Here is a 25149-nt window from a genome sequence, read left to right as displayed (position 1 = left end):
AAAGAATCGGAATCGAGAATCAATAAGAACCGGAATCGAAAGGAAGAATCGCAATTGGAATCAGAATTGTTAAAATCCAAACAATGCCCAACCCTACTGATTGGGCCCTTACAATACCTTCAAACCAAAAGAAAGAGCTAATAGAGGCTGAAACTGGTGATAGTTCCACATGGTCTCCTAACTATGAGTGATCCATTTTGCACTACGTGTTGTTTGATCCTGTGTTACTATAGAACATATTGATTATTAGTAGAGATTTTCCGATACCAGTATTGGTATCGCCTCCGATACTGCCTAAAACGCTGGTATCAGTATCGGGAAGTACTGGAGTTTATACACCGATCCGATACCACGTAATAAAGCCCTAAAGAAAATCTACATTAAAGTAGTTTATTTACGTTCTTTTTCCGTTATAACTGACTGTCAAACTGGAGAATAAAAGAAAGTTCTGGGGCATTCATGTTTCACAAAGAGTTTAACCTGAGCCAGACTGACAACAAAGATAGAAATCATATCACATCCATACAGGGATAGTAGTATACAGTTGTTAAAACATAATAAAATATATGACACACTGGTATCGGATCGGTATCGGAAAGCAAAAAATGGTATCAGACAATCTCTAATTATTAGTGCAGCTTTAAATAGTTTAGCAGTTTGTATGATGACTGTATGGATGTGTCCCTCAGCCCTTGCAGCAAAAAGGAAAGCAGCAGTGTACAGTAGGGATGGGAGAAAAAATTGATACAGCACAGTATCGCGATATTTTCCGTGGCAATACTGTATCGATACACAGACGTCAAGTATTGATCTTTTATTATACATGTGTTGGTCAGGTTGTCTGCTTGACAATCCCATTGTGCAGCAATAAAACTGAAGTGAGATGAACAAACAGAGAAATGTATCTTTTTAGGTCAAAAGATGTTGACAAAGTTTCCTTTTGGGGACTTCATTTGAAATGGGTTGCTGAGCTTCGGTGGCCGCCATGTTGAATGTAAACAAAAAGCAGTTTGCCGTCACTTCCCTATCGCCATTGCGTTAAACCCGCCAATAGCACGCCAGGTGGATAAGCCAGTTTGTGATTGGTCCTCGCAGATTTGTAATGGCAGCAGGATAGATAAATGTACAGGTTTCCAGCCTGAGCTACAGGGAGAAATCAAATCGCCGGCAGATCGGGCTGGGTTTACCCAGTCTAAATAAATTGCAGTGTATCACAGAATATTGCAATATGGTTAAAATCGCAAAAATATCGTATTGCGACATAAGTATTGTGATATCGTACCATATCATGAGGCTTCACGATACGGTAGGGGTGTTGAAATGAATCACTGCATCGATGCACCGCGATGCGGACCTAGACGATGGTGCATCGATGCAGTGACAGACCATAATCGAATATTGCGTACTGATGTTACTTGTTGATGATGATGAGTTGACTTTTTTTTTTTTTTTTTTAAGATCAGATACAATAAAAAGGGGAGTTCATATACATCTTACTGCTTGAATTTGTTGATGAAAACCACGCGTAGCAATATATAATAACATCGAGGAGGTGACGCATCGTGATGCATCGGGATATCGAATCGACTCCTATCGTTGACAGGATAATCATGATCGAATCGTGAGACCAGTGAAGATTCACACCCCTAGTGTACAGCACGTGTTTAACATTGAAAGGGCTCCCCCCCCCCCCGGTTGTCCAGCTGTGGAGGATTTGTGCATCAGATGGGCCTGTTGGGTCTCTGATAACAGATATCCCTCTGCAGGTCAAGGGCATCACTGGGAACAGGCCAAGGAGAGTCTGGAGACGGAGAGAAAAAACACTGACTCCTTTTAAAATGATGTTATTACTTTTGTGATGGTTTGGGTTTTATGGTGCTTCCACCGTTTTGCTTCTGTTCCGTCCTTCCTCTCCCCCTCTCTCATTACCGCCACATTACCTTATTGTGAAGGTGATCTGCTCTTAGAGAGGCAGTTTTCACTAATGGTGTTCGGCCTGAGGGTGAAACTCATTCACATTGCTGTATGTACAGTCTGAGAGAAGTCTGAGAACTTCATTTGTGCCCAAATGAGGCTTACATCACACATTGACTGAGAAAGTCCAATAAATAAAAACACTATGTTTACAGTTGTATTTAATGTGAGCTTATTTTCTTCATGTTACCAGTGCTTTGAACCTGGCAGTCTATTTTGACTTTTGACTTTAATATGTCTGTTTGCTTTTATACTTGTACACCAGGGGTGTAGTGCTGCCGGAGCGCACTGGAACGATGCTCCACCACTGTTTTTTCACCAAGTGAGGGCATAGAATATTCTCAGTTCGCATAATCCCGTTAAAATTCACATTTTTTTTTTTTTTTAAAAGCACTTAAAGATCCAATAATCACTCAAATGTATGTCATGCAAGACAAATAACATGAATATTGACATTTAAGTTGTGTTGATTGATTCACGAAAACATTCCACCTTAAAGAACTTTTATCAGTCGCCGTTCCCGACCTGTTGCGCGCCAATGTGACGTCAAAATGACGTAGATCTCGCCGGCGCACCAGGATTTTAAGTGCGTGACCAGAGGTCGTGCACCACTCTATTTTTTTCAGTGGCGCGCGACAAGGCGGAAACAGGAAGCATGGACGAGTTCGAGGGCAACCGGATGCCAGGACTCTCAGAGTGACTGCAGCTCTCTCTTGTAAACTTACTGGGTTAAGATGAGTTCTTTTATGGTGAATGAAAGGCTTGATCCGACAAAGTAGATCATCGAATCGAATCAAAACATTGACGTCAACGCTGCTGCCAGTTCTGCCGTTGTTTACCTTTTTCTTCTTCTTCTAAACCGTAGAAATAGCAAAGTTGGTAGCCTTTCCTCATTAGCACCACCTCTGTTCAGGAGAAGACTGCAACTAATGTCGCGACCACCACGCGCGAGGATAAATAGTTACGGCGCTCCCATGACGTCACATTGGCGCGCGACAGGTCGGCTGCGGCGAGTATACCGGACGCCTTAACAGTTGCCAGTAGCTGCCGGCGGTAGCCTGTCAGCGGCAAAGTGAATTCAATTATTTTTTTTATTATTATTTTTTTATTCTTATTTTATATGTATGTATGTAAACTTGCCTCCGTAGCAGCAGTGGGTAAATAACCTTCGTAACGAGCCACAATTTAACCTAGGTATGCTCTGGTACTCCAACAAATAGCACTACAGCTGCGTGTTCTGTTCAATTCCAGTGTGGTTTTGAACCTTTCCTCCCAACATAGGCGTTAGGCGCAGAGGCGTTATTCATGGCATTATGTCGAACAATGGCATAAAACAACTGCCATCAACAATACCTGGCAACAATAATGAACAACTGCGTTTTGATGAGGACATTTATTTGAAATTCAAACACTAGTAAACACAAATGTGTGAGCCTGATCAGCAGGACAATCATTCTGATGTTCAGACTCCATACGAACTCAGTGAGAAAACATCCCAACAGACAGGGTGTTTCACCCACCCCAGACTGCAGCCCTGTGTCAGGGTTAACTGCCATCTGTGTTAACTGTTCATGTCATATCCCCATTAACCTCCATTGTGGCTCCCCAGGCCGCCCGGTCCTTGTTTAAGCCTCCCTGGGTGGCAGTCAGCGCTCCAACATTAGCCTCCATTACAGCTCCCCTGGCTGCAGTTGCCCTGTGTAGGGCAGCCACTGATCTTGTATCGGTGAAACTGAGTGTCTGCGCCGCTGAGTTATGGCGCGCAGTCAGGTAGACCGTGTACGTAAACGCAGCTGATGGCTGATATTCGCTCTATTTTTTTACTTATTTGCAGCAGTGCAGCTCTCCGCCTGCAGCAGCTCTCCGCCAGCGGCAGCGTGTTAAGCGTCCGTGTCAGTTGTTTCGTGCGCGCTGTGCATTCGGGGTAACCCTCTCTTTTCTCTGTAATGGGAGGCATGAACTCTCGCTCTAAACCCATTTCCAGCCCATCTGAAATACGGCAGCAAATTACCTCCAGCGGCACACTGCACAGCAGCCCCAATCCGCCCCAAATAGAAGTGACAGGACAGCGCAATTTATCGCCATAACCCCTGCACCGCCCCACCACCACCCAGCAGCCTCATACACACTGCCGGATCGCACGTACAGCCTCTCCACACATACACAAGTCTACTGAGTGACTTCTGAATGGTGAGCATGTGTGTGTAGAGGCCCTGTGATTGTGTGTACTGTACATACTGTAGTAGGAGTGTGTTGTGAGGCTGTGTGTGTGTGTGTGTGTGTGTGTGTGTGTGTGTGTGTGTGTGTGTGTGTGTGTGTGGTCTCTCCTCTCCAGTGTAGGGGCCAACCTCGCTGCTCTGGCCCCCTGCCCTGCCTATTATCTCATTGATTTCCTCCTCTCCTCTTTTCAATTCTCTCCATTTCCACACCGCCGTCCTTTCCATTAGAGGAGCAATTTAACAGAGTGCTGTGACATGGGAGGGAGAGGGAGAGGGAGGGAGGAGGGAGACTAGAGGATGGGAAACAAAGTGAGGAGGGGAGATATAGTGAAAGAGCTTGAGGGAAGACAGGCAAAAGAGGGGTGGAACTGAGGGAGGGATGAGCAGATGATATTATCCCACCTCAGAGAATGGCACGGTATGTTTCACACATTTTCTAAACTGAGTGAATAATTCTAATTAGGGCAGCTCGATTGTGGGATAACAATACTGAAATCATGATTATTTAACACGATTACTCATTGACTTTTGGAAAGATGTTGCAATTATTGAATTGAAAACACAGTGAAACTGTGAAATAAATCAACAGTGAAAACACTTTGAGCTGTGAAATCCCCCTTTACACTTTTCCTGTTTGAACTTGTTTTCATTCAGAACACAAGACAAAATAAGAGTTTACTTGCAAAACGTAATGTGCAAAATAATCGTTTTTGTTTTTGTGATCGTTAGGAGCCAAAATAGTAATCGTGATACAAATTTGATTAATTGCACAGCCCAAATTCTAATATATATATATATATATATTTTTTTTTTTTTGTATATTTTATTAATTTATATGTCAGGGACCATGCACAGTTCAGGCCCTATACCAGAGTTAGCTACACAGCTAATTTACATCTGGTCCCTGGGCAAGGGAGATAAAAGGACAATATAGACATAATCATTCAAAGTTGTAATGAAACACAATTGTCCTTTAAGTGAATATATAACTAAGTTTATTTTAATATGAGTTCCAAAGCTATTTTCTTATCCCTCATTTCATTTATTTAGCTCCATCTGTTTTTCATCTTCTGTCCCTCTTCCTCTCAGGAGTTTCCTTCAGAGCCGTCTGCGAGCTCCCCACGACAGACACCCGCCAGCCAATCAGCACTGGAGAGGAAGCAGCATGTGCTGGATTCGTGGTTCCCTGTTCCGGGTGTCAGCCAATAAGCTGTCCCGCACTGTGGCGTCCAACATGTCCATCAACCGAACAGGTACTCTGACCGTCACTGTAATGGTCTTTTGAAAACTCTTGACTGTCCAGATTTTTTGGTGTGCAGTCCCACAGTTGACGTGTGGCACTACATCTAGTTCTTTCTCCATCAAAGACGACAGTTACTGGACTGTGATCATTCACAGCTAAGGCGTGGACATTTTTAATTTGAATACTCATCAAGAGGCACGGTGGCTCATGCACACGCATTCATTCTCCCTTGTGGGGGGAGGGGCTTAGGTGACCATTTGGGCTATAGCAGAAAGGGGGGGAGGGACTGAGAAGTTGTTGATGTTCAAATTCTTTGGCTAAATCCTGGATCTTCACAATCCTACCTACAGCACCTGTAAATACGGAGTATAAATTACATTAAATTTAATTTATAGTGTCAAATCACAATTTATCTCAGGACACTTTGCTGGTAGAGTAGGTCTGGACCACACTCTATAATTCAGAGACCCAACAATTTCCCCCAATTCCCCCCCAAGATTGAGCATTTGGTGCGACAGCGGCAAGGAAAAACTTCCTTTACAAAGGCAGAAACCTTGGGCAGACCCTGGCTCTTGGTGGGCAGCTATCTGCCAAAACTTAACAAAATACATTAAAAACCTTTAAATGTTGTCCACACACAGTAGCTGTACAAGAACGTTGCCTGGATAAAAAAAAACAGTCTCAAATTTGTCAAATTTTAATCTAAATCAGGAGCTGTCTGATCAAAGAATAAGCAAACAGGAGTATGAACCTGACCTGTTCTTTAATACTAGCATTTGCACTAGTCAGTGCGAGGAACACATTCCAGTCTGTACCAAAAATTTGAGGTTTAATGCCCAGCCACATTCTGGACATGGATTGCGAGTGCAGGGCAGTAAGTCTGTGTGCACCCCTGAGGTGATAAAGGAGTGTTTATTCATGTTTGTGGCTGCAGCTCTGCCCACATGCTCTCTAATAGACTTACAGGAGCTAGCTGGATTTGCCATCTGAAATAATAACGTTGTCATCTGTCAGAGCAGAGAGGGGGAGGGTCCGGAGAACTGGACGGTGCAGATTAAAGCCCGGATCTGCCTCTAGCTCCATCACACTTCTCTCTCTCATACACATTCTGTAGCAACTACACCTGCAGGTGAAATGTAAGCACTCCAATCTGTTAGACCCGTGACCGGCATCCCAACAAACACGTTCATGCCCCCTGCAGAAACACACCACAGGTGTCTTCCAAGTAGGACTCGTGATTTTTATATCTTCCCATCTGCGTGCTTCACCTTTGTTCTTGATCCGGAGCCACCGGCCTGTAATTCTGCACTGCTTAAATCGCGCCAGAGAGTGCACGTGATGAGAGCCAACGGCCTAAAACTGATCCAAAATTAGAGGTCTGAATAAGATCAACTGTCATCTGTAACGTCAACCTGCCCGTCTCCTTGTCCTCTTCTCAGCTCGTCTCATGGCCTCCAACAACCCTTCACGCACGCACACACACACACACACCTTTCCCTCCAGTGTTTGTGCAGAGCATTGGGTACATAGTGTTTGGACGTCACGTTTGACTTTGGCACCAATGTGTCAAACCACCACCGTATAAATAACCAGGCACATGTCAGGTTGTTATTGAATCTGGCCGCACAAACACACACTCAGACAGCTTCACTCTGCCATATCTAATTAGTTATATAGTTTATTTTTTATTTCTTTTTTTTATTTTAGAAAATACTTACGTTAGATAACACAGCTAGGGCATGCAAGATGAATACATCTTTAAAAAAAACTGACCTTCACTCTCCTTTCAAATATGTATCCATGTCTTCATCACCATGCCAAACTAATTGCTTGTAATTTTGTGGTAACATTTCACAACATAAGTCCCTTAGGAGGAGTTAATGCATTGTAGGACTTGCTCAAATTGCTCCTGGATATTGTGTCATATTGGTAAAGGGTAAAAACATGCACAGCTGCAGATTAGTGTTAGCTAAAATTCTTGACTATACTTCAAATACTTTTACTTAATGCACACACATTTGTGGTCTGCAAAAGTTGAAGTAAATATGTGGTGTGTTCTTGTATTTGTGCTTTTAAAGAGAACGTTTTCAGTTCTTGCACGCTAATCAGCACAAGGCGCATACAGGTATTTGAAATTCTGTTTTGTATGGTTCATGAATCAAAAATAATCTACATACTCTCAACAACTAATGGGACATTTATTAGAAATGTACGCTTCAGTAAAAAGTGACAGAAAGCACATCATGGTGCCCAGTGCCACGTGAATAACATGCTAAACTTGTGTTTATTATCTGTGTGTAATGTCAATGAACCGAAACAACGACAAATCTGATTATTATTAATATGAATAAATATTAAGGGAAAAAATCAATTTAAATTGGCTTGAGGCTAAAAGGACGCAGGTAAATTTCATAATTTGTAAAAAAAAAAAAAATAAATAAATAAAAATGATTTGCTGCATCCATTGGACAAAAACAACCGACCCAACCGGTGTATAAAGCTAGGTTCATGCTATCCGTGGAGTTCCCGGCGCGAGGCGCGTACGCCATGAAATGACGTCATAACAGCTGTCGTTTCCAGCGCTAAGGCTCCGCACATGTGTACTCTGTACTGTGGAGATTCTTGTAAGGGAATACAGAACACAGGATGCCTTTTTAGGTTTAATTCAAATTGCTCACATTACCCTTTTCTCCACATTTAGGAAGGTCTTTCAGCAGCGCCCAGGTCTCACCCACGAGTCCTGCTTTCACCCGACCCTTCAGCCCTCGTCATTTAGCCAGGTAAGCTGTTCACACCACCAACCTGTCTAATCTATTCCCATCAGAAGCACTTGAGACCAAGTAGTGGGGGCATTTCTGCATACATATACAAGTTTTTAAAAATGTTATATGGCGGCCATCCTGCTGGCTCTCTTCATACAACACCATCATGAAATCAAATCCAGCCAAGACTTTTACATCTGATCCTCCTCGCTCCCAACATTAACTGCCTTCCATCACTGTCAACAGAGGGCTGTAAAGCCTGAAGTAATCTTTTAAGATTAAAATTAGCATATGGTGGATACATTTACCCGCGGCTCTTCACAGGGGTTGACAGTTGAAACTTTTATCCTGGCACAATTTATCCTCTTTGGTTACTACAAGCTGCTTGTTATTGATCTGTGGATACCTGTGGTTTGTCTGTGTTTTTCTAAAACAAGCCGCGCAGTCCAGCGGAGCCTAGCCATAATCAGACATGCTCATCAGAAGAAGCAACAGAAGCAGTACTGCATGTACTACAACCGCTTCGGCAAGTGTAACCGTGGCAACAGCTGTCCCTACATCCACGACCCAGACAAGGTTGCCGTCTGCACCAGGTAACAGTCGGGCAACAAACAAGAACATGTGATTTGATTTTGTAATATGTGAAGGCTCGGGGTGGGGAGATGGTCTGGTCTTCGGTCCTCAGTAAAGACGGACAATCTTCCATTGCCACTGTACCAATAGAGCTGTGAAGTGTTATTTTGGGCATCAAGTTTAGGGCTGGGCAATATATCGATATCGTGATATGAGACTAGATATTGTCTTAGAGTTTGGATATCGTAATATGGCATAGGTGTTGTTTTTTCTGGTTTAAAAGGCTGCATTACATTAGAGTGATGCAATTTTCTGAACTTACCAGACTATTCTTGCAGTTTCATTATTTGCTTTTACCCTCTTAATCATTATATCCACATTATTTCTGATAATTTGTCAAAACTCTCATTGTGTTAATATTTTGTGAAAGCTCAAAAATATACTCAACCCCTATAATATCCTTTGAGTTTCTGTTCAGATAAGCAGCTGTGTTAAACAGTAAAAGTAAAATCAACAAGTCTGTGTACACAACACATGTCTAGAGGGGATCTTGAAGAATATATATTTTTTTAACAATATTGCATTTCTTGTTTTTCCATCAAAAACGATAGTTAAAAAGTAAAAAATGTATCTTACATTTAAAAATTCAGAATCTATGAATATGCAATATGTTCAAACGTTCAGCTACTGAACACAACATGTCTTGACTTTACTGAAAACTGCAGCGTGGTTTAATTTTCAAAAGACACCATATTTTTGTTGTACTGCACATTGCTGCAGCTCCTCTTTTCACCCTGTGTGTTGAGCTCTCTGTTTTAGCTACAGAGTGAGACATCTCACTTCTGTTCCATCTTTGTTGGGAGTCGCACATGTGCAGTAGCTAGGTAAGGACTACTAGCCAGTCAGAAGCAGAGTATGAGGTCATACCACGCTAGCAGCTAGGTGAGCATTATAACGTGTGTTACAAAGTGACCACGTTTGTCTCTGAAGTAAAGGCTGGACTACAATAGAGCTGTTTGGAGCAGTTTGTGAACAGTGTTTTCTGTTGGAGATGGTAAGTCCCTTTGGGGGGGACTTTGGGCTTTTTCACTTTGGGTACGCCTCTGATCAGCGCCTCTGGTGGGCTCATGGGTATTGTAGTGTTTAGAGCCATTCACTTACACCGAACTGAGGGAAAAAAACATGTTTTAGTAAAAAAAATCGGAATTATTAAAACTGATGGCTATAACGTAAACCGACGGTTACAGTACATTATACACATAGACTTTAAAAATAGTGGATGTGACATCCGTGATGTCACCCATTGGTTTGTGGACTGCCGTTTTGAAGCCTCGAGTTTGGCGATACGGGCATCGCCATCTTGGTTTTTTGCAACCGGATGTGATGATTTTTGACGAGAGGGTGGAGCTGGGTAGGATGTCGTGGCCAAGCCAGTGTTTTTCATTGCAATGGCGCTGCGCTAAACTCTAAAGAGGAAAAGTTGCTGACTTTCAACCAGCAGTACACGTAGCTTGTTGAAAATCGGCAGACTTTCCCTTAGGTTACCAGCTAACGCTGCCGGTAGATAACTAGCTTGGTTGGACAGTATAAAATATATAAATAAAGAGAACAGGACATGTTTTACTGGTTGGACAGTATAAAATATATAAATAAAGAGAACAGGACATGTTTTACTGGTTGGACAGTATAAAATATTTAAATAAAGAGCACAAGACACAACTTTTCTTTCTCTTCTCTGATTCGTTCCGTTTTTTTGTCTCTATCTATTTCTTCACTTAGACTGTCACTCTGTTGAAATATGCACACACGTGGTACGCTCCATAGGGTTTGTCACGTAGTGGCACCGTGCGCTGACGTGCACTAACATGTGCTAGTGGCACGGTAACTGGCCAATGAAATGATGATTTTTACAGCGTTTCAAGCGGGCTCTAAATCAAACACAAACTAAGCCACACAGCCAACGGACGGGACGCAGCGCTCCACAAAATAAACTAAATATTACATACTTATTGTGACACTTTCGATATAATTTTGCACAATGTGATATCGCGATAACAATATTGAGTCGATATGTCGTGTACCCCTAACTCTGACCAGAATGAATGACATTTTTTGGCAACCAAATGTTCCAATTAAACACACCAGTAAAAACACACTGTGAGAGGGTCACCAACAACACCCAAAAACAAGTTCACATGTTCATATTTTAATGTACACAGGGCCATGGTTAGCATTGCTAAGCCTCTGTCCTGATTGACAGGTCCTATAGCATCCCCTGCTTTATTGTCTATATTTATCATCTAAAATAAATGGGACCATAATTTACAAAATTATGATTATACTGTATTGAAGAAGACTCAAAAGTAGCGATTGAGACGATAAACTTGTTAGGATAATGTTTAAGAGGTAATAAATAGACTTCAATAGAAACAGGCTTTATTTTTGCAACCAGTAGAGTCGCCCCCTTCTGGAAACTAGATAGGATGCAGGTTTAAGGCACTTCCGCATCGGCTTTACTTTTCAGCCCTGGAAAATGTTTCCATTATTTGTACAGTCTATGATTATACATGAGACGCCTGTGTTTCTCTGTTGAGGTACATTGAGGATATCATTAAAAACAAAAAAACAAAAACTTTCAAATGGCAAGTTAAAACACACAAAAATACATTTCCAGAACCAGCAGCTCTTCTCACTTTGCATCTGTATTAGTTTCTGCATTGTCAGACTTTTTCCCCGTTGTTTCTGTGCAGGTTTCTGCGAGGAACGTGCAAGCAGGCAGACGGGACCTGCCCATTCTCCCATAAGGTGGCTAAGGAAAAGGTAAGGTGCTCCCACACACAACTTAGACTTGCACAACATAGGTTTTTTTTTTTTATAGGTTTTCATTGCAGGGTTGCAAGGCCAGGGCCGGGTACAATGTGTACGTAGGTATAGGGTGACACACTATTAGGGACAGTCATCGTGGATCCTATTTGTGTTCTTGGCACGGCTCCTTTTTCCATGATACAGGAAGGAGTGAGGCAGACTTGTCCTGATGCGGGGTTCAGAGAGGGGCTCCCAGCTGCAGTGGGCCTCATCAACAAGGCCCGGTGACCCCCACTGACAGACTCCCAACCCCCCACCCACAGTCACTTCATGTTACATTAATACACATCCTGGTACATTATCCCTGACCATTGCACATATTATATACAGTATACTTTGAACATTTGCACATCCAGATTAATATTTAGCACACCCTGAGTGGCCGGGCCAGGTCAGTGGGTAGAGCAGGCGCACATATACTGAGAGGCTTATGACAATTTCCTGCATGTCTTCCCCCTCTCTCTCCCCTTTCTCACCTAGCTGTCTTATCAATTAAAGGCGGAAAAGCCCAAAAAATAATCTTAAAAAAACCCCACAATATTAAGTAATATTGTACATACTGTATTTGTTACATTGTCTTTTACATATTTTTTTTGTTTTAATATTTCTATTCTATATTTATGTTCTTAACTGTTGCAGTACTTTGCTCTATTGTTTATTCTTTATTTCATTTGATGTATTGTATGCACCAAACACACCGAGGCAAATTCCGTGCAAGTGAAAACTTACTTTGGCAATAAATCTGATTCTGTTTCTTATGGGTAGACGGGCAGCCTGGAGGTTAGAGCTGGTGACCGGGGGGGTCACCTGTTCAATCTACAGGCTAGCAGGTGTATTGCTTTCCCCTCGCTCATCATGTCAAATTGTGTAGCTGTGTGAGTGTGCACTGCTGGAAAAAAAAAAAAAAAAAAAAAAAAAAACTAATCAAATGTGTGAGTGAAGAACGGGTGTCGGGCTGGTTTGAAAATACCGCAACATGAAACACGATCTTGAATATCTCAACAACTAATATTGATATTTTGTGTGTGTGCGTGCATGCGTGTGCGTGTGTCAGCACTCTTGCTAGTCTAGGGGAAAGTGTAGCCACTTAAAAAGGGAAAGCATTTTTTTTTTTCTTTTTTTTTTTTCCTTAAGACAAACAACCCTTGAACAGGTGCTCTGCCTCACCCTCCACACACACACACACACACACACACACACACAATGCCCTGCACCTGTGTTGGTTGTCACAGTGCTGCTTGTAAGTGCTGAGAGCCCAGCTGTCTGTTTGTAATGCCACCTCTCCAACAGCCTCCCCTCACCCCAAAACCTTTGGCCCATCCCTCCACAGGATACTCCCGCTCTTATTACACGTGGAGCTCTTAAACAGAACTGTATGGGTGTCTTGGGATAGAAGTGGGGTTGATTTTTAAGGGGGGTGGAGTGGGGTGCACCCATCAGGCCTCCGAACCTAATCCGGGCACTAGTGTGGATAGGTGAGCCAGAATCTTGAGTCCTGCACCCCACCCTCCTGCCCCCACACTACCACAAATACCTTCGAAACCAGACACCCCCGAGCCTACTCCCCTAACATTACACCCACACACACACACACACACACACACACACACACACACACACACACACACATACATACACACGGGACCCACACCCACCCCACTATCCCACCACTGGCCCAGGCTGTGCACACATCCAGAGCACATAAACACAACGTGAGCTGGACGAGCTGCAGCCTGGATAAATATTTCTGTAGCAGTTAATTAGGTAGAACTGATCCCATCCCAACAAGGAGGAGTCCCACTCACACTCTGCATCCCCCCCATCTTTCTTCACCGAACTCCCTCTGAGGTATATTTAGACCGGCATCCACAAGACTCGCCCCCGCACACCAAACAGTAGATCTCTCTGCACACAGACACACACACACACACACACACACACACCCCGCACACATGCTGTCCCGACACACATTCACTCTCACTCTTCCGCTGTCAACTGCAATTAAGGTCTTTTAACTGCTCAGTGTGACGGATTGCTTGGCACACGGACATGTCTGAACTTGGTAGATGGCAGTGGTTTTAGGACTGCATGTCTGTTAACAAACTCGTATAATCTCATGTGATCTCTCTGTGTTGTTTTCTTTCTTTACATTGGTTTCTTTTTGATTGGACAGCTCATAATGAAACCCAAACACTGCTTTTAAAGGAACACGCCGACTTATTGGGACTTTAGCTTATTCACCGTAACCCCCAGAGTTAGTGGTAACTGGTAACTATAATCTAAGAAAGTTGAAGCAGTACTACTTCTGCTACTTGGGCGGAGTGATACGCTTTGCAGCACCTGAGAAACCCCGAGCAGATCAGCAGTGCTTCGCCTTTCTGAGAATATAGTTCCCAGTATGTACACGGTTAGAAGATGGCTGTGTCTGATGTGACCTTGTTATTTGTACACGCTGTGACTATACAAATCACAACATGTAAATAGGAACATGTTGGCGTTATTTTGTCACTTATTGGGAGCAGTAGGCTAGATGGAGCCGGTTACCTCCAGGATCTGTACTAAACTAGGCTAGCAGTGGAACCGTCGGACAGAGTTACAACACACACAGAGATGAGAAGGGTATGTACGGACTTATCTAACTCTGGGGGATACAGTGAATAAGCTGAAGTCCCAATAAATCGGTGTGTTCTGGTGTCATCTCCTCCATGACAAAACCTATTTCTTCCGTTTCTTTTTATTGCCCAGTATTTGGAGGCTGTGGTTGTAACCAGGAGACCTTTTTTTGCCGTCAGATGCATATCCCAATTTAGTCTCTGATATGTTTTCAGGACGAATGCCAAGGAACAAAAGTGCTCGATTCAAATTGATACCCAAAATCAATTCAATCTCTTTTTGGACATTTAGCCAATAATCACAAAGTTTTGGGCAACTTCAACCCCTCCAACACAAGCCAGATTAATCATTATATTTTGACATAACAAAAGGGGATTATATATTCCAATTCCCTCATGTAGGGCTCTGTATGTTCTGATTAAATGTTTCATTTTGTAGAATATACTAAATGTTTGATAGAACGCCTCTTTTCACCCTGTCTTTGTCAAGTGCTATGAACAGTGTTCAGATGGCTTCCATATTTGTGTCTGACTCTCTCTAGATGCCGGTATGTTCCTACTTCCTGAAGGGAATCTGTAACAACAGCGACTGTCCCTACAGTCATGTCTACGTGTCCCGCAAAGCTGAAGTGTGTGAGGACTTTGTCAAAGGCTACTGTCCTGAGGGAGAGAAGGTACCACACAGACACACCAATAGACATTCAATCTGAGGCAGGCTCATTACAACCATACTGTATGAGCACTCTTTTATCCAGCCAAAACAAACAACATGAACACAAGAATAGAGCTGCAAAGATCAGTCGATGAATCGATTAGTTGTCAACTACTTCTATCTCGCCAACTATTTTGATAATCGATTAATCGGTTAGAAAAATTCTCTGATTCCATCTTCTTCAATGTAAATATTTTCTAGTTTTTTCTCTTCTCTTTGACAGTAAACTTAACGGGCCCTATCTTGAACCCAGTGCAGCGCAAAGCCCGACGCAAGTGTCTTTGCTAGTTTAAGACCAACGCAGTTGTCAATTTCCCGTCCAGCGCCCACGTCGTTTAAATGGCAAATGCCCCTGCGCCCATCTTTGCGCCCATGGGCGTGCTGGTCTTACAGGGAGGTGTGTTCAGGTGCATTCTTGCCATATTGTTATCTTGAGGCAGCGGAAAGTGATCACGCTATTGACCAACAAAAACCTGGTCTAAAGTCAATAACGCAGCATTTGATTATTTTAACAGCACATTAGTAAAAATGCGCCTAGGCTTGTGTACAGCGCGCGCACACTATGCTTGTTACACACACACAGAGACGCGCTGCAGCACACAAACATGCAGAACATTAAAAATGTAAATATTACAATGTGAAATAGTATTATAATATGATCTTCTAGCGCGCTTTCACTTCACACTCGAGCAGATCAGTTTCTTCTCCTGAAAATCTCTCCTTCCTGCTCAGCAAATCCTCCATCGTAATAGCAATGCTCCAAGGTCCAAACACACCTGGCTTTTAAAGGGAATGGGAGATGACCCTCTGATTGGTTTATTGCATGTTACGCCCAAAACACACCTATGATTAATGAAGACACTAAGTACAACCCTTTTGAACCATGCGCCCAGCACAGGGACCCTTTTTCACCCCGTTAAATTAGCAAAAGTGGATTCGTACACGCCCTAAACGCACCTGCACCCGGCGCTTCACCTGTGTGCTTAGGTCGTTAAAATAGGGCCCTATATCTTTGAGACGTTATATTGAGCTTTTTCACCGTTTTCTGAAACAAACCAAACAACTAATTGATTTTAATGGAGAAAATAATCTACAGATTAATCAACAATAAAAAGTAATCGGTAGTTTCAGCCCTACACTAGAATAGAAAATACTTTTTTTGGGTGCAAAAAAGCAGAAATGTGTCTTTGGTTTGCATGTAAAAAAAATAACTGCTCTTAGAAATGGTACATTAAAACAGATCATCACATCCAGACAGGACACATTATGATGACATCACATTATATTAATGATCTCTGGTTGTCACGTCTGCAACTGTAGGTCTAGAACTTGCTCTTCTAAAATACAGAATTACAAGGAATGACAAAGCACCAAATAAAGTAAGTTTTCACTTTTACCTCTCTCTACTTGCTCGCTGTCTTTTCCTCACCCATGGTACAATACCATTACAATATTCTATGCGTCTTGAAGAAAACCAAGACTATACTTACTACACTCCCTGTTCCCCACGCACATGCCCTCAGAAACACCTGGCGGACTTCTGCACTTTTCTAGTTCAGCACTGTGTTGACGTCATTGGTTGACTGTAAAGGTCTTTGTCTAAGCCGTGTAGTTCATTTTAACGTTTAATTATATTGTCCAACATGTATACAGTTCCACTGAAGTTAAACTGAGGCTCAGGTAAACAAGTAGTTTGGTAACCAATCTTCCCTACACACACACACACACACACACACACACACACACACACACACACACACACACAGTGGCACACAGAGGCACACAGGCAGCAACAGCTGCAGGGGGTGGCAGTCCATAATGGCATAACTGTAGTGTCTGAGTGACACATTGCAGGCCTGATGGGTAACAGAGAGCCACCTACACATTACTGAGGACACCCGAGTCCCCCCAACACACACACACACACACACACACTGTCCCCGCATCCACCTCAAGCACACCCTCCCTCCCTTGCTCCCCCTTCCTGTGTTTTTAACCTCCCTTTGTCTCCCCCTCTCTCCTCCTTTCTCTGCTTCTTTTTGAGCGTGGAGTGTGAAACAGATGCTTTTTCACACTGTCAGACCTCATTTAAATAGTGTATGGGGAAATGAGGATATAGAAAACAAAAGGGATATTAATATTTATTCTATTAGCTGAAGTGCTTAGGTCTGTGATTTTCCCCCTGTGTTTGTGTGTTTGTGTGTCTGTGTGTGTGAGTGAGTGTGTGTGTGTGTGTGTGTGTGTGTGTGTGTGTGTGTGTGTGCGCGCGTGCATGCGTGCGTGTGTGTTTATGGAGCGCTGTGCTGTGAGGCTCTGGTGGCTCTATGATGGATAGCAGGCAGTAATTATAGATGGGAAAACTGCTGAGGATGGCACTATGGGCCAGGCAGGCAGACACTCCAGCAGCTCAGGGGTTAAGTCTGCTCCTCGCCTCCATCCTCCTCCTGCCTCCTCCTGGCTTTTATCTCAGACTCATCCTCCACCTCGCAGGATCTGTCTCTGCCTTCCTAATTGTCCCTCTCATTTCTTTACACCACACCACACCTTTTTAATTATTCCCCCTTTTTTTTTTCATTACCTCAAATGTGGCACCTGTATCAGGTCCATTTTTATCCCAGGTTCCTGACACGATAAGCCGACAGCCAGCCATCAAGAGGGTCTGTAGCCAACTGTCATCCATAGTTTTTGCGGGTTTGGCTATAGTCATCTCTCATTGGCTGTTATCAATGGCTACTGATTCAGCATGTTGAAACAGTGTCAGTGTCGGCATTAGAGAGCTGTCTTATTGGCTATTTAGCCAAATTAATCTGTGGTTTTACCCTTTTTTAAAGCAGTTTCTCTTGATTTTTTCACCTCAAAACTAAACTTTACAGTGTCATTTACATTTTTAGGAGATTTAGGTCCGACTAACAGTCGACCCTAAATCTCTCGGCCCTTTTGTATTCCAAGTGTATGACGAGACTGTTTTAAACAAACTGTTGTGGAAATCCACACGGACATGCACATAACTACTGAGAGTTACTCCTGCCATGCAGGTACAAAACATAGTGGTAGCTCCATTCTCTTTTACATGTTCAAATTCAGCTTTCAACAGAAGACGAGGCGACAGACCAGAAAAGATCATTTTTTCTGCACTTTCCTGTCTTATACTTTTTTAATTTATTTTTTCAAGGGAAACGCACACTAGCAGCATCTTGACATGCGTTAACTCGGGAAAGGCGACTGTCCTATTCCCCCGACATTGGTATCTGCAGAAAAGCTGCAATTTGATCACATTTGTTCCAGACTGTAACTTGTTTCGGCTACAGTAACTTGTCCCGGGCTACAGTATCTTGTTTCGGGCTACAGTAAGTTGTTCCGGGGCTACAGTAAGTTGTTTCAGGCTACAGTAAGTTGTTTTGGGGCTACAGTAAGTTGTTTTGGGCTACAGTAAGTTGTCCCGGGCTACCGTAACTTGTTTCGGGCTACAGTAACTTCTCCCAGGCCACAGTAACTTGTCCCGGGCTACCGTAACTTGTCCGGGCTACAGTCAGTTGTCCCAGGCTAGAGTATCTTGTCCCAGGCTACAGTAAGTTGTCCCAGGCTACAGTAACTTGTCCCGGGCTACAGTAACTTCTCCCTAGCTACAGTAACCTGTCCCGGGCTACAGTCAGTTGTCCCGGGCTACATTAACTTGACTACTTTTTCATGTCTGTATGAAGCATGCAGTAAACATTTTACAGTTATGGTTACAAAGAGTTCTAACTGAAATGTTTGCTTGCGCATACGTGCTTGGCCATGATGGTGCGTTCCCCAATGACGTTGCTTTGCATTGCTGCAAAAGCTGCTGGATGATGTTACATCTTTTCAAAGGAGCCATCTGTGTCCCATCCCCACTGCATCAACACAGTGCTCTCATCTCAAGTAAATGAGAAAAGGAGGCTGCAATGTTTTTTGATAGTGCTGATGTCGGTCTGAACACGACCTAAGATAGTAGTAACAGTGTGAACTTTCATTTTCTTAACATTACCCCCTCTATGTTAATACTCCAGCAACCCAAGCTCATTTATAATTCTGTTCTACTCACTGTAAGTTGCTCTAGACGTGAGTGTCGGCTTTATGCCCAAGATGTAAATGCATGTGATGTCCTTTTTTTATTTTGCTGTCTTTTCCATCTCCTACCCTCCCTCCCTCTCTCTCTTTCTCTTTTGCTTCTTTTGCTCATTCTCTTAGTCTCTTGTTAAATGTGCTGACTCCTCCTGGTTTTGGCCCAGCAGAGAGCTCTCTAATAGGCCCCAGAGACATCCCAGCATTCCTTAAATCAAGTGGAAAATTGTTAACTTGGGGTGGGATAAAGATGTTCTGTCCACTTTAGCTTTTTCCTCCCATTTCCCAGCACGCTCTCTCTCTCTCTCTCTCTCTCTCTCTCTCTCTCTCTCTCTCTCTCTCTCTCTCTCTCTCTCTCTCTCTCTCTCTCTTTTTATGAAAATGAGGATGTATGGAGCAGACTGAGCTTTTACAGTCAATTTCTCATACACTTTCTGTTTCTCACACTGAAAGTGCTTTGGCTTTGTTAACTCCTGTTGTCCCGTCATCACACTTTTCTCTTGAAGTCAAAGTTTTGATTTGTCAACATTTTAGGTTAGTGCATATCAGTAGGTTCGGAGGCAGTCTTGACTTGAGTGATATATGAAAGAATACATATGATGAGCATGATGTTGCTATACAGTACGTACATTACAATGTGTTTAGGTTTGCAAAGTTACATGGAATATTGTGTAGTTGTTACACGTCACAATGGACTGCATGGTCATTTTGGCCTCAGGGTTATGGCTAAAATGGTTCATATGGTTATCCTAATAATTAAGCTCAATGCTGAGATCATAATTGTAATCCACGACTACACATCGATCTTTGAAAGGATGCAATCAAATGAACAGAAAAACACGTTTTTAACATCAAATCAACGCTTTTATTAAAGCCACACATAAATTAAAGTGAATTTCATCATTATAATATTAAGAACACATCAGTTTGCAATCTAAATAAAGGATTTGTCTTTCCACAGAAAAAAACGGAACATTTGCAAGTCTGCAGCCACGACTGTGATCAAAAAAGTGCCTAAAAATGTGGGATTGGTCAGCCAGTGTGCCTGTTGATAAGAAATGCTCAGTTTAATGCACCTCAGTAGGCATAAATTGTCTTTATCACAGAAAGTGAAGTTTTATAAAACATTTCTAAGCAGAAGTCAGGATCACAGTTATCTTACAGTCAGCTCCGCAGCCCTGATGGAAATAGTTCAAGTTCAGTACTTTATTGCAATGTCAACACAGTTGATTGGAATTAGTCTTGGTGCCAATCAGGTTAAAAAAAGGCAAAACATACACAGGAACATACAGTACATAAAAGACCATCACATAGACAATCATTCAGACCAGTAAAAAGCTGTAAAGACCTTGTGCTATTGCAACTTCCCATAAAGTATATTGTACAGTCTATAAAGTGCATTTGAATTAGGTGCATTTAGTACAAATTTACTCTGTAAGGTGCCTGAGCATTAAGGAGCCTAATAGTGGCAGGTTAAGTACAGTTACAAAAGCGGGATGTTTTGCCCCGGAGACTTTGAACTCTCTTTCCAGAGGGCAGTAGTTGGCAGAGGGACCTGGCAGGGTGGGAGGGGTCGTCTAGCACTTTCTGCGCTTTATGGCTGGTCCGCGTGGCGTAGATGGAGGCTACAGATGGGATGGCATGTCCTGTAATTTTGGATGCGGTAAGCACCACCTTCTCCAACTGCTTCCTCTCTGAAGAGGTGGAGTTACCATACCAGACAGCGATGGAGAAGACCAGCACACTTTCCACTGTGGCTCTGTAAAATTGGAGCATTGCATCCCTAGCTACACCAAACATCCTGAGCTGGCGCAGAAAGTGAAGCCTCTGGTGGGCTTTGTTTAAAATGTGGTTGGTGTTGACCTCCCACTTCAGGGACTGACATATGGTGGTGCCAAGAAATGTAAAACTGGACACTCTCCACTGCCTGGTTATTAAATAGGACATCAAAAAGCTACTGTCACTTTTTTCAAAAGAATTCAGGGAAAAATGTAAGGTACTTTTTGCTTTTGGTTGTTCAATTAGATGGAAAAAAACATTGTGCTACATAAAAAAGTGAATCAAGAATTTTGATAATTTATTCATAATTTAAGTCGTTCATCAAGCAAAAAAAAGCCAAAACTGTTCCAATTTCTCCAATGTGGTTTTATATAATTTAGATTTTTGTCTGAAGATATCGTCAGCTCTGATAAATTATGATGGACATTTTTCACTAACCCATAAATGGTTAAATAATAATAAATGTCCACAACACAATTCAAACAAATGATGAATATTAGTCTATATTTCGGCCCTATGTGGACCTGACGGGTTCAGCAGTGATGTCAGACACCAAATATAAGACGATGAACGTTACTGACACCTGCAGCAGATCCGATATGTTGAGCAAAACGTTGTGTCAAAACCGCAGCCCTATAAGATGATCCGGAGAAACATTTGACAGCGAGCTGACCCTGGGCTGCCCTGGCACCCAGGGGTGCAGGAACATGGGTGTGAGGGCGATGAGAGAGGCTCTGGTGGCAGCAAGTCAGGGCTGCTGGACTCCAGAGAGAGTAGACCCATAGTCCATAGTGTTCCTGGTAATCGATCTCAATATCCCTACACGCGCGCGCACACACACACACACACACACACACACACACACTCACTCCTCGCAGCCTGCACCCCAGAGTGAATATAATTAGCTTTTCTGACAGGTGGGAGGGATCGGATCTCGTGGAGAATGAAGTGACCAATTTACACCCGTATTACACTGTCATACACACTCGGTTGCAAACATGCATGTGAAAGCTCGCTCTCTCATGGCACACTGCTCGCCAGAATGACGCTAACGGTGACCCACACTTGCTCAACTTGCGTGTTAAAGGAGAGGGTGATGAAAGAGAGTCTCTTGAAAGTAACTTACAAAAGAGTGGATGGAATAACGGGACCAAATATTAAGTACGTAATCAGGATATGTCCTCCTTTGCTTATTTGAAATGAGTGAGATCAAAACGTTTCATCTCTTTGAGGGAATACAAGAAAGAGCCTTATCTTTTCTAGAACGTCCCATTAAGGTTTAAACATTTGAATGTTTAGATCTGTGGCTTTAAAAGGCACTACACATCCAATTTTGAATTTGTTTGTCATTTTGGCGAAAGCCATGATCATGAGGGAACACGGTTTTGTTCTGTTGGTTGCACCTTGTCCTGTAAAAATGGCCTCAGAGCACTCAGCCGCCATTAAACCCAGCCTGTGTAGCTCCGTGAAGAGCAGTAAGTGACTTCCATGTGATATTGCGATATCGATTATGAATATTGCGATATCCATGTTAATTTCGACATTTTCAAATATATGTACAATTACAAAAGTTATGGGAAAACGCATCAAAATAGATTCATAACAATATAGTGCACACTGAGACTTATGTACGGCTCCGTAGTGCGGCTGGACCACAGGTCGGTCGTGGATGAAAAATATTCAGTATTTCCGACTCCAAACTCTGCCTCATATAAACACTGTTTATAAAGTTGCGGGATAGCTAGCGGTGAGCAATAGATGCGGGATGGGATTACTTTTGGCCACTAAAGTTTCCTCTTCAATCTGTTATTTCGTCTTCTCCCTGAGCAACACTCATCTTCTTACTTTTGTGTTCTTTCTTTTGCTCCGCTCACTTCCTTCGCTCTCTCTTTAGGTCCTTTCTTTTCTTTCCCTTCTCTGATTCGTTCCGTTATTTCTTCACTTACACTGTCACTCTGTCGAAATATGCACACACATCACGCGGTACGCTCCATAGGGTTTGTCATGTAGTGGCCCCATGCGCTGACGTGCACTAACGTGCAAATGGCACGGTAACTGGCCAATGAAATGATGATCATTACAGCGTTTCAAGCGGGCTCTAAATCAAACACAAACTAAGCCACACAGCCAACGGACGGAACGCAGCGCTCCACAAAATAAACTAAATACGTATCGCGACACTTTCGATATAAAATTGTGCATCGTGATATCGCGATAACGATATTGAGTCGATATATCATGCACCCTACTTCCAGCCTTACATTTCTTCATATATTCCCATGTCTCTGACCACCAGTGTAAGAAGAAACACACTCTGGTGTGTCCAGACTTCTCTAAGACGGCATCCTGCCCTCGAGGAGCCCGCTGCAAGCTGCAGCACCGCCAGCGAGCCAAACGGAGCGCCAGCAACACCGCCACCGCCTCAGCCTCAGGCTCAGCCAAGAGAGGCCGAACCAAGGAGCCCTCGAAGAGGTCAGGGAAGCAGACTGCACAGAGCTCACTCATAGTTGACAACAATCATCATTAAATTACAGGGTTCAACAATAAGGGTTGCCAGATGGCCCGAGGCAAGTAAAACGCCACGTCGGGCAAGTATATAGCAGCCAGTAAAAGTTGACTTTTGGCAAGTAGAATTGTTTTTACTTGCCCGACAGGACATGTGAAAAAAAACCTTAACGTTGAACCCTGATTTAAATTCATTTTACTATTTTATCAATATCCTTAAGCATCCTGTCTAATGTTTCTTCTCTCCTCTAGGCCCCGCCTGTCTGTCGTCATGCCGAAGGGCTCTCAGGCAGCTCCATTGACGCCCACCCGAGGTCCTCTGGCGCTGCCGTCCTTCATCTCCCTCTCCAGCTCCCCAGAGGAGGCTGACGCACCGGACACGCTGCCGGCTGAGACCTGGCAGGTTAAAGGTACGGAAATACATGACCCGACAAACCTAGAGCACCGCGGAGTCCCATGGCGCACACAAAACCAAACTGTGGTCATGTTGCACAGGTTTTTAAGAACAAGTACAAAAAGTATATAGTCCGTTCTGCTGTAAACATCCATTAAGTTTTGCAGACTTCATGAAAAAAAAAAGGAGTCAAGGTAGGGCTGGGCGATATGGAGAAAATCAATATCACCATATTTTTTACCAAATACCTCTATCGATACCGCAATGATATTGTAGTGTTGACTATTGGTGCTTTCACAAAATATATACACAATGAGATTGTTGATAAATAATCATCAATAATGTGGATATAATGAGTAAGTGGGTAAAGGCAAATAATAGAACAGTTACAACAGTCTGGTAAGTTCAGAAAATGACATCACTTTACTGTAATGCAGCCTTTAAAACCAGGAAAAGACCACACTTTTGCCATATTACGATATTACGATATCTAAAATCTAAGACAATATCTAGTCTCATATCACGATATCGATATAATATCGATATATTGCCCAGCTTTGTTGTATTTTAGCAGATTACTGAAAGCTGCCGAAAGGCAGAACTGACTGCACTTTAATAACCGTTTTACTTATCGCAAGTAATAAACGTATTTATTGCGATATTCAACAACTTTATCGCATTTTTTTCCTCATATTGTGCAGCCCTAGGAGGAGGAATTATGGGGGAAAAAAGTGGAAAAATTACGTCTAGGTTGTCAACAAATCAAAATGTTCCTTAAGAGGACTAACTTTGCTTTACTTAGTGTAAATGTGCTGACTGTCTGGCATATTGTCCAGAGATGTTTTGCGGAAGGATCATGTTTGTCATGAAAGCCACAGGATCATTTTCTGGGGGTTTCATGAGAATGGGGAGTGGTGATTCGTCTGAGCCGCAGACAGATAATGATGATGATCAGAGCCGGGCTGTAGATGATGCTCAGGGGAGGAGTAATGCTCTGAGGACAGAGGTAATAATATTTAGCTTTTAGGCCGGACGGAGGCACAGCTGAGCTCTCTGTTGACAGACTTGACAGATAGAGGATTAGAAGAGAGGCTGCCTTCCTCCCCTCTCCCCTCCAACCCTCCAACCTCCTCCCACCAGGCTCGACCATCCACCTGCTCCACACACATGCATGCATGCTGTCTGGCTGGTTGGCTGGCTGGCAGTGCAGAGCAACACTTAATCCCTTCCACCTGTGCTCAACCTGTTTTTACCACGCAGCCATGTCACCCAACGTTTTTCGGATGTTCTCACTCTTTCTTTGACAGAATCATATACTTTTATTTCTTTAATTTTATCGCAGGTTGTAATGTCTACCAACATTTGCGGATGTCATGCACCGATGGGCTAATTTTGGGCTAATTTGAGCAAAAGCTTTTTTTGTAA

The 25149-nt window shown here is 42.9% G+C and overlaps 1 protein-coding gene across 2 annotated transcripts in view; it reads left to right on the top strand.

The window, feature by feature from the left end:
* Nucleotides 1-25149, top strand: part of zc3h3 (zinc finger CCCH-type containing 3) — a 77588-nt gene that overhangs the window by 49229 nt on the left and 3210 nt on the right. For both annotated transcript variants that reach the window (XM_031282369.2, XM_031282368.2), the window contains 7 exons: nucleotides 5283-5446; nucleotides 8138-8216; nucleotides 8636-8791; nucleotides 11522-11591; nucleotides 14791-14922; nucleotides 23122-23297; nucleotides 23583-23740. In XM_031282369.2, coding sequence (XP_031138229.1) covers nucleotides 5283-5446; nucleotides 8138-8216; nucleotides 8636-8791; nucleotides 11522-11591; nucleotides 14791-14922; nucleotides 23122-23297; nucleotides 23583-23740 — 935 coding nt within the window. The remainder of the gene's footprint in view (nucleotides 1-5282; nucleotides 5447-8137; nucleotides 8217-8635; nucleotides 8792-11521; nucleotides 11592-14790; nucleotides 14923-23121; nucleotides 23298-23582; nucleotides 23741-25149) is intronic.

Source organism: Sander lucioperca, chromosome 11, assembly GCF_008315115.2.
Source record: "Sander lucioperca isolate FBNREF2018 chromosome 11, SLUC_FBN_1.2, whole genome shotgun sequence".
Taxonomy (NCBI): domain Eukaryota; kingdom Metazoa; phylum Chordata; class Actinopteri; order Perciformes; family Percidae; genus Sander; species Sander lucioperca.
This window is presented reverse-complemented; position numbering and strand designations above follow the sequence as displayed.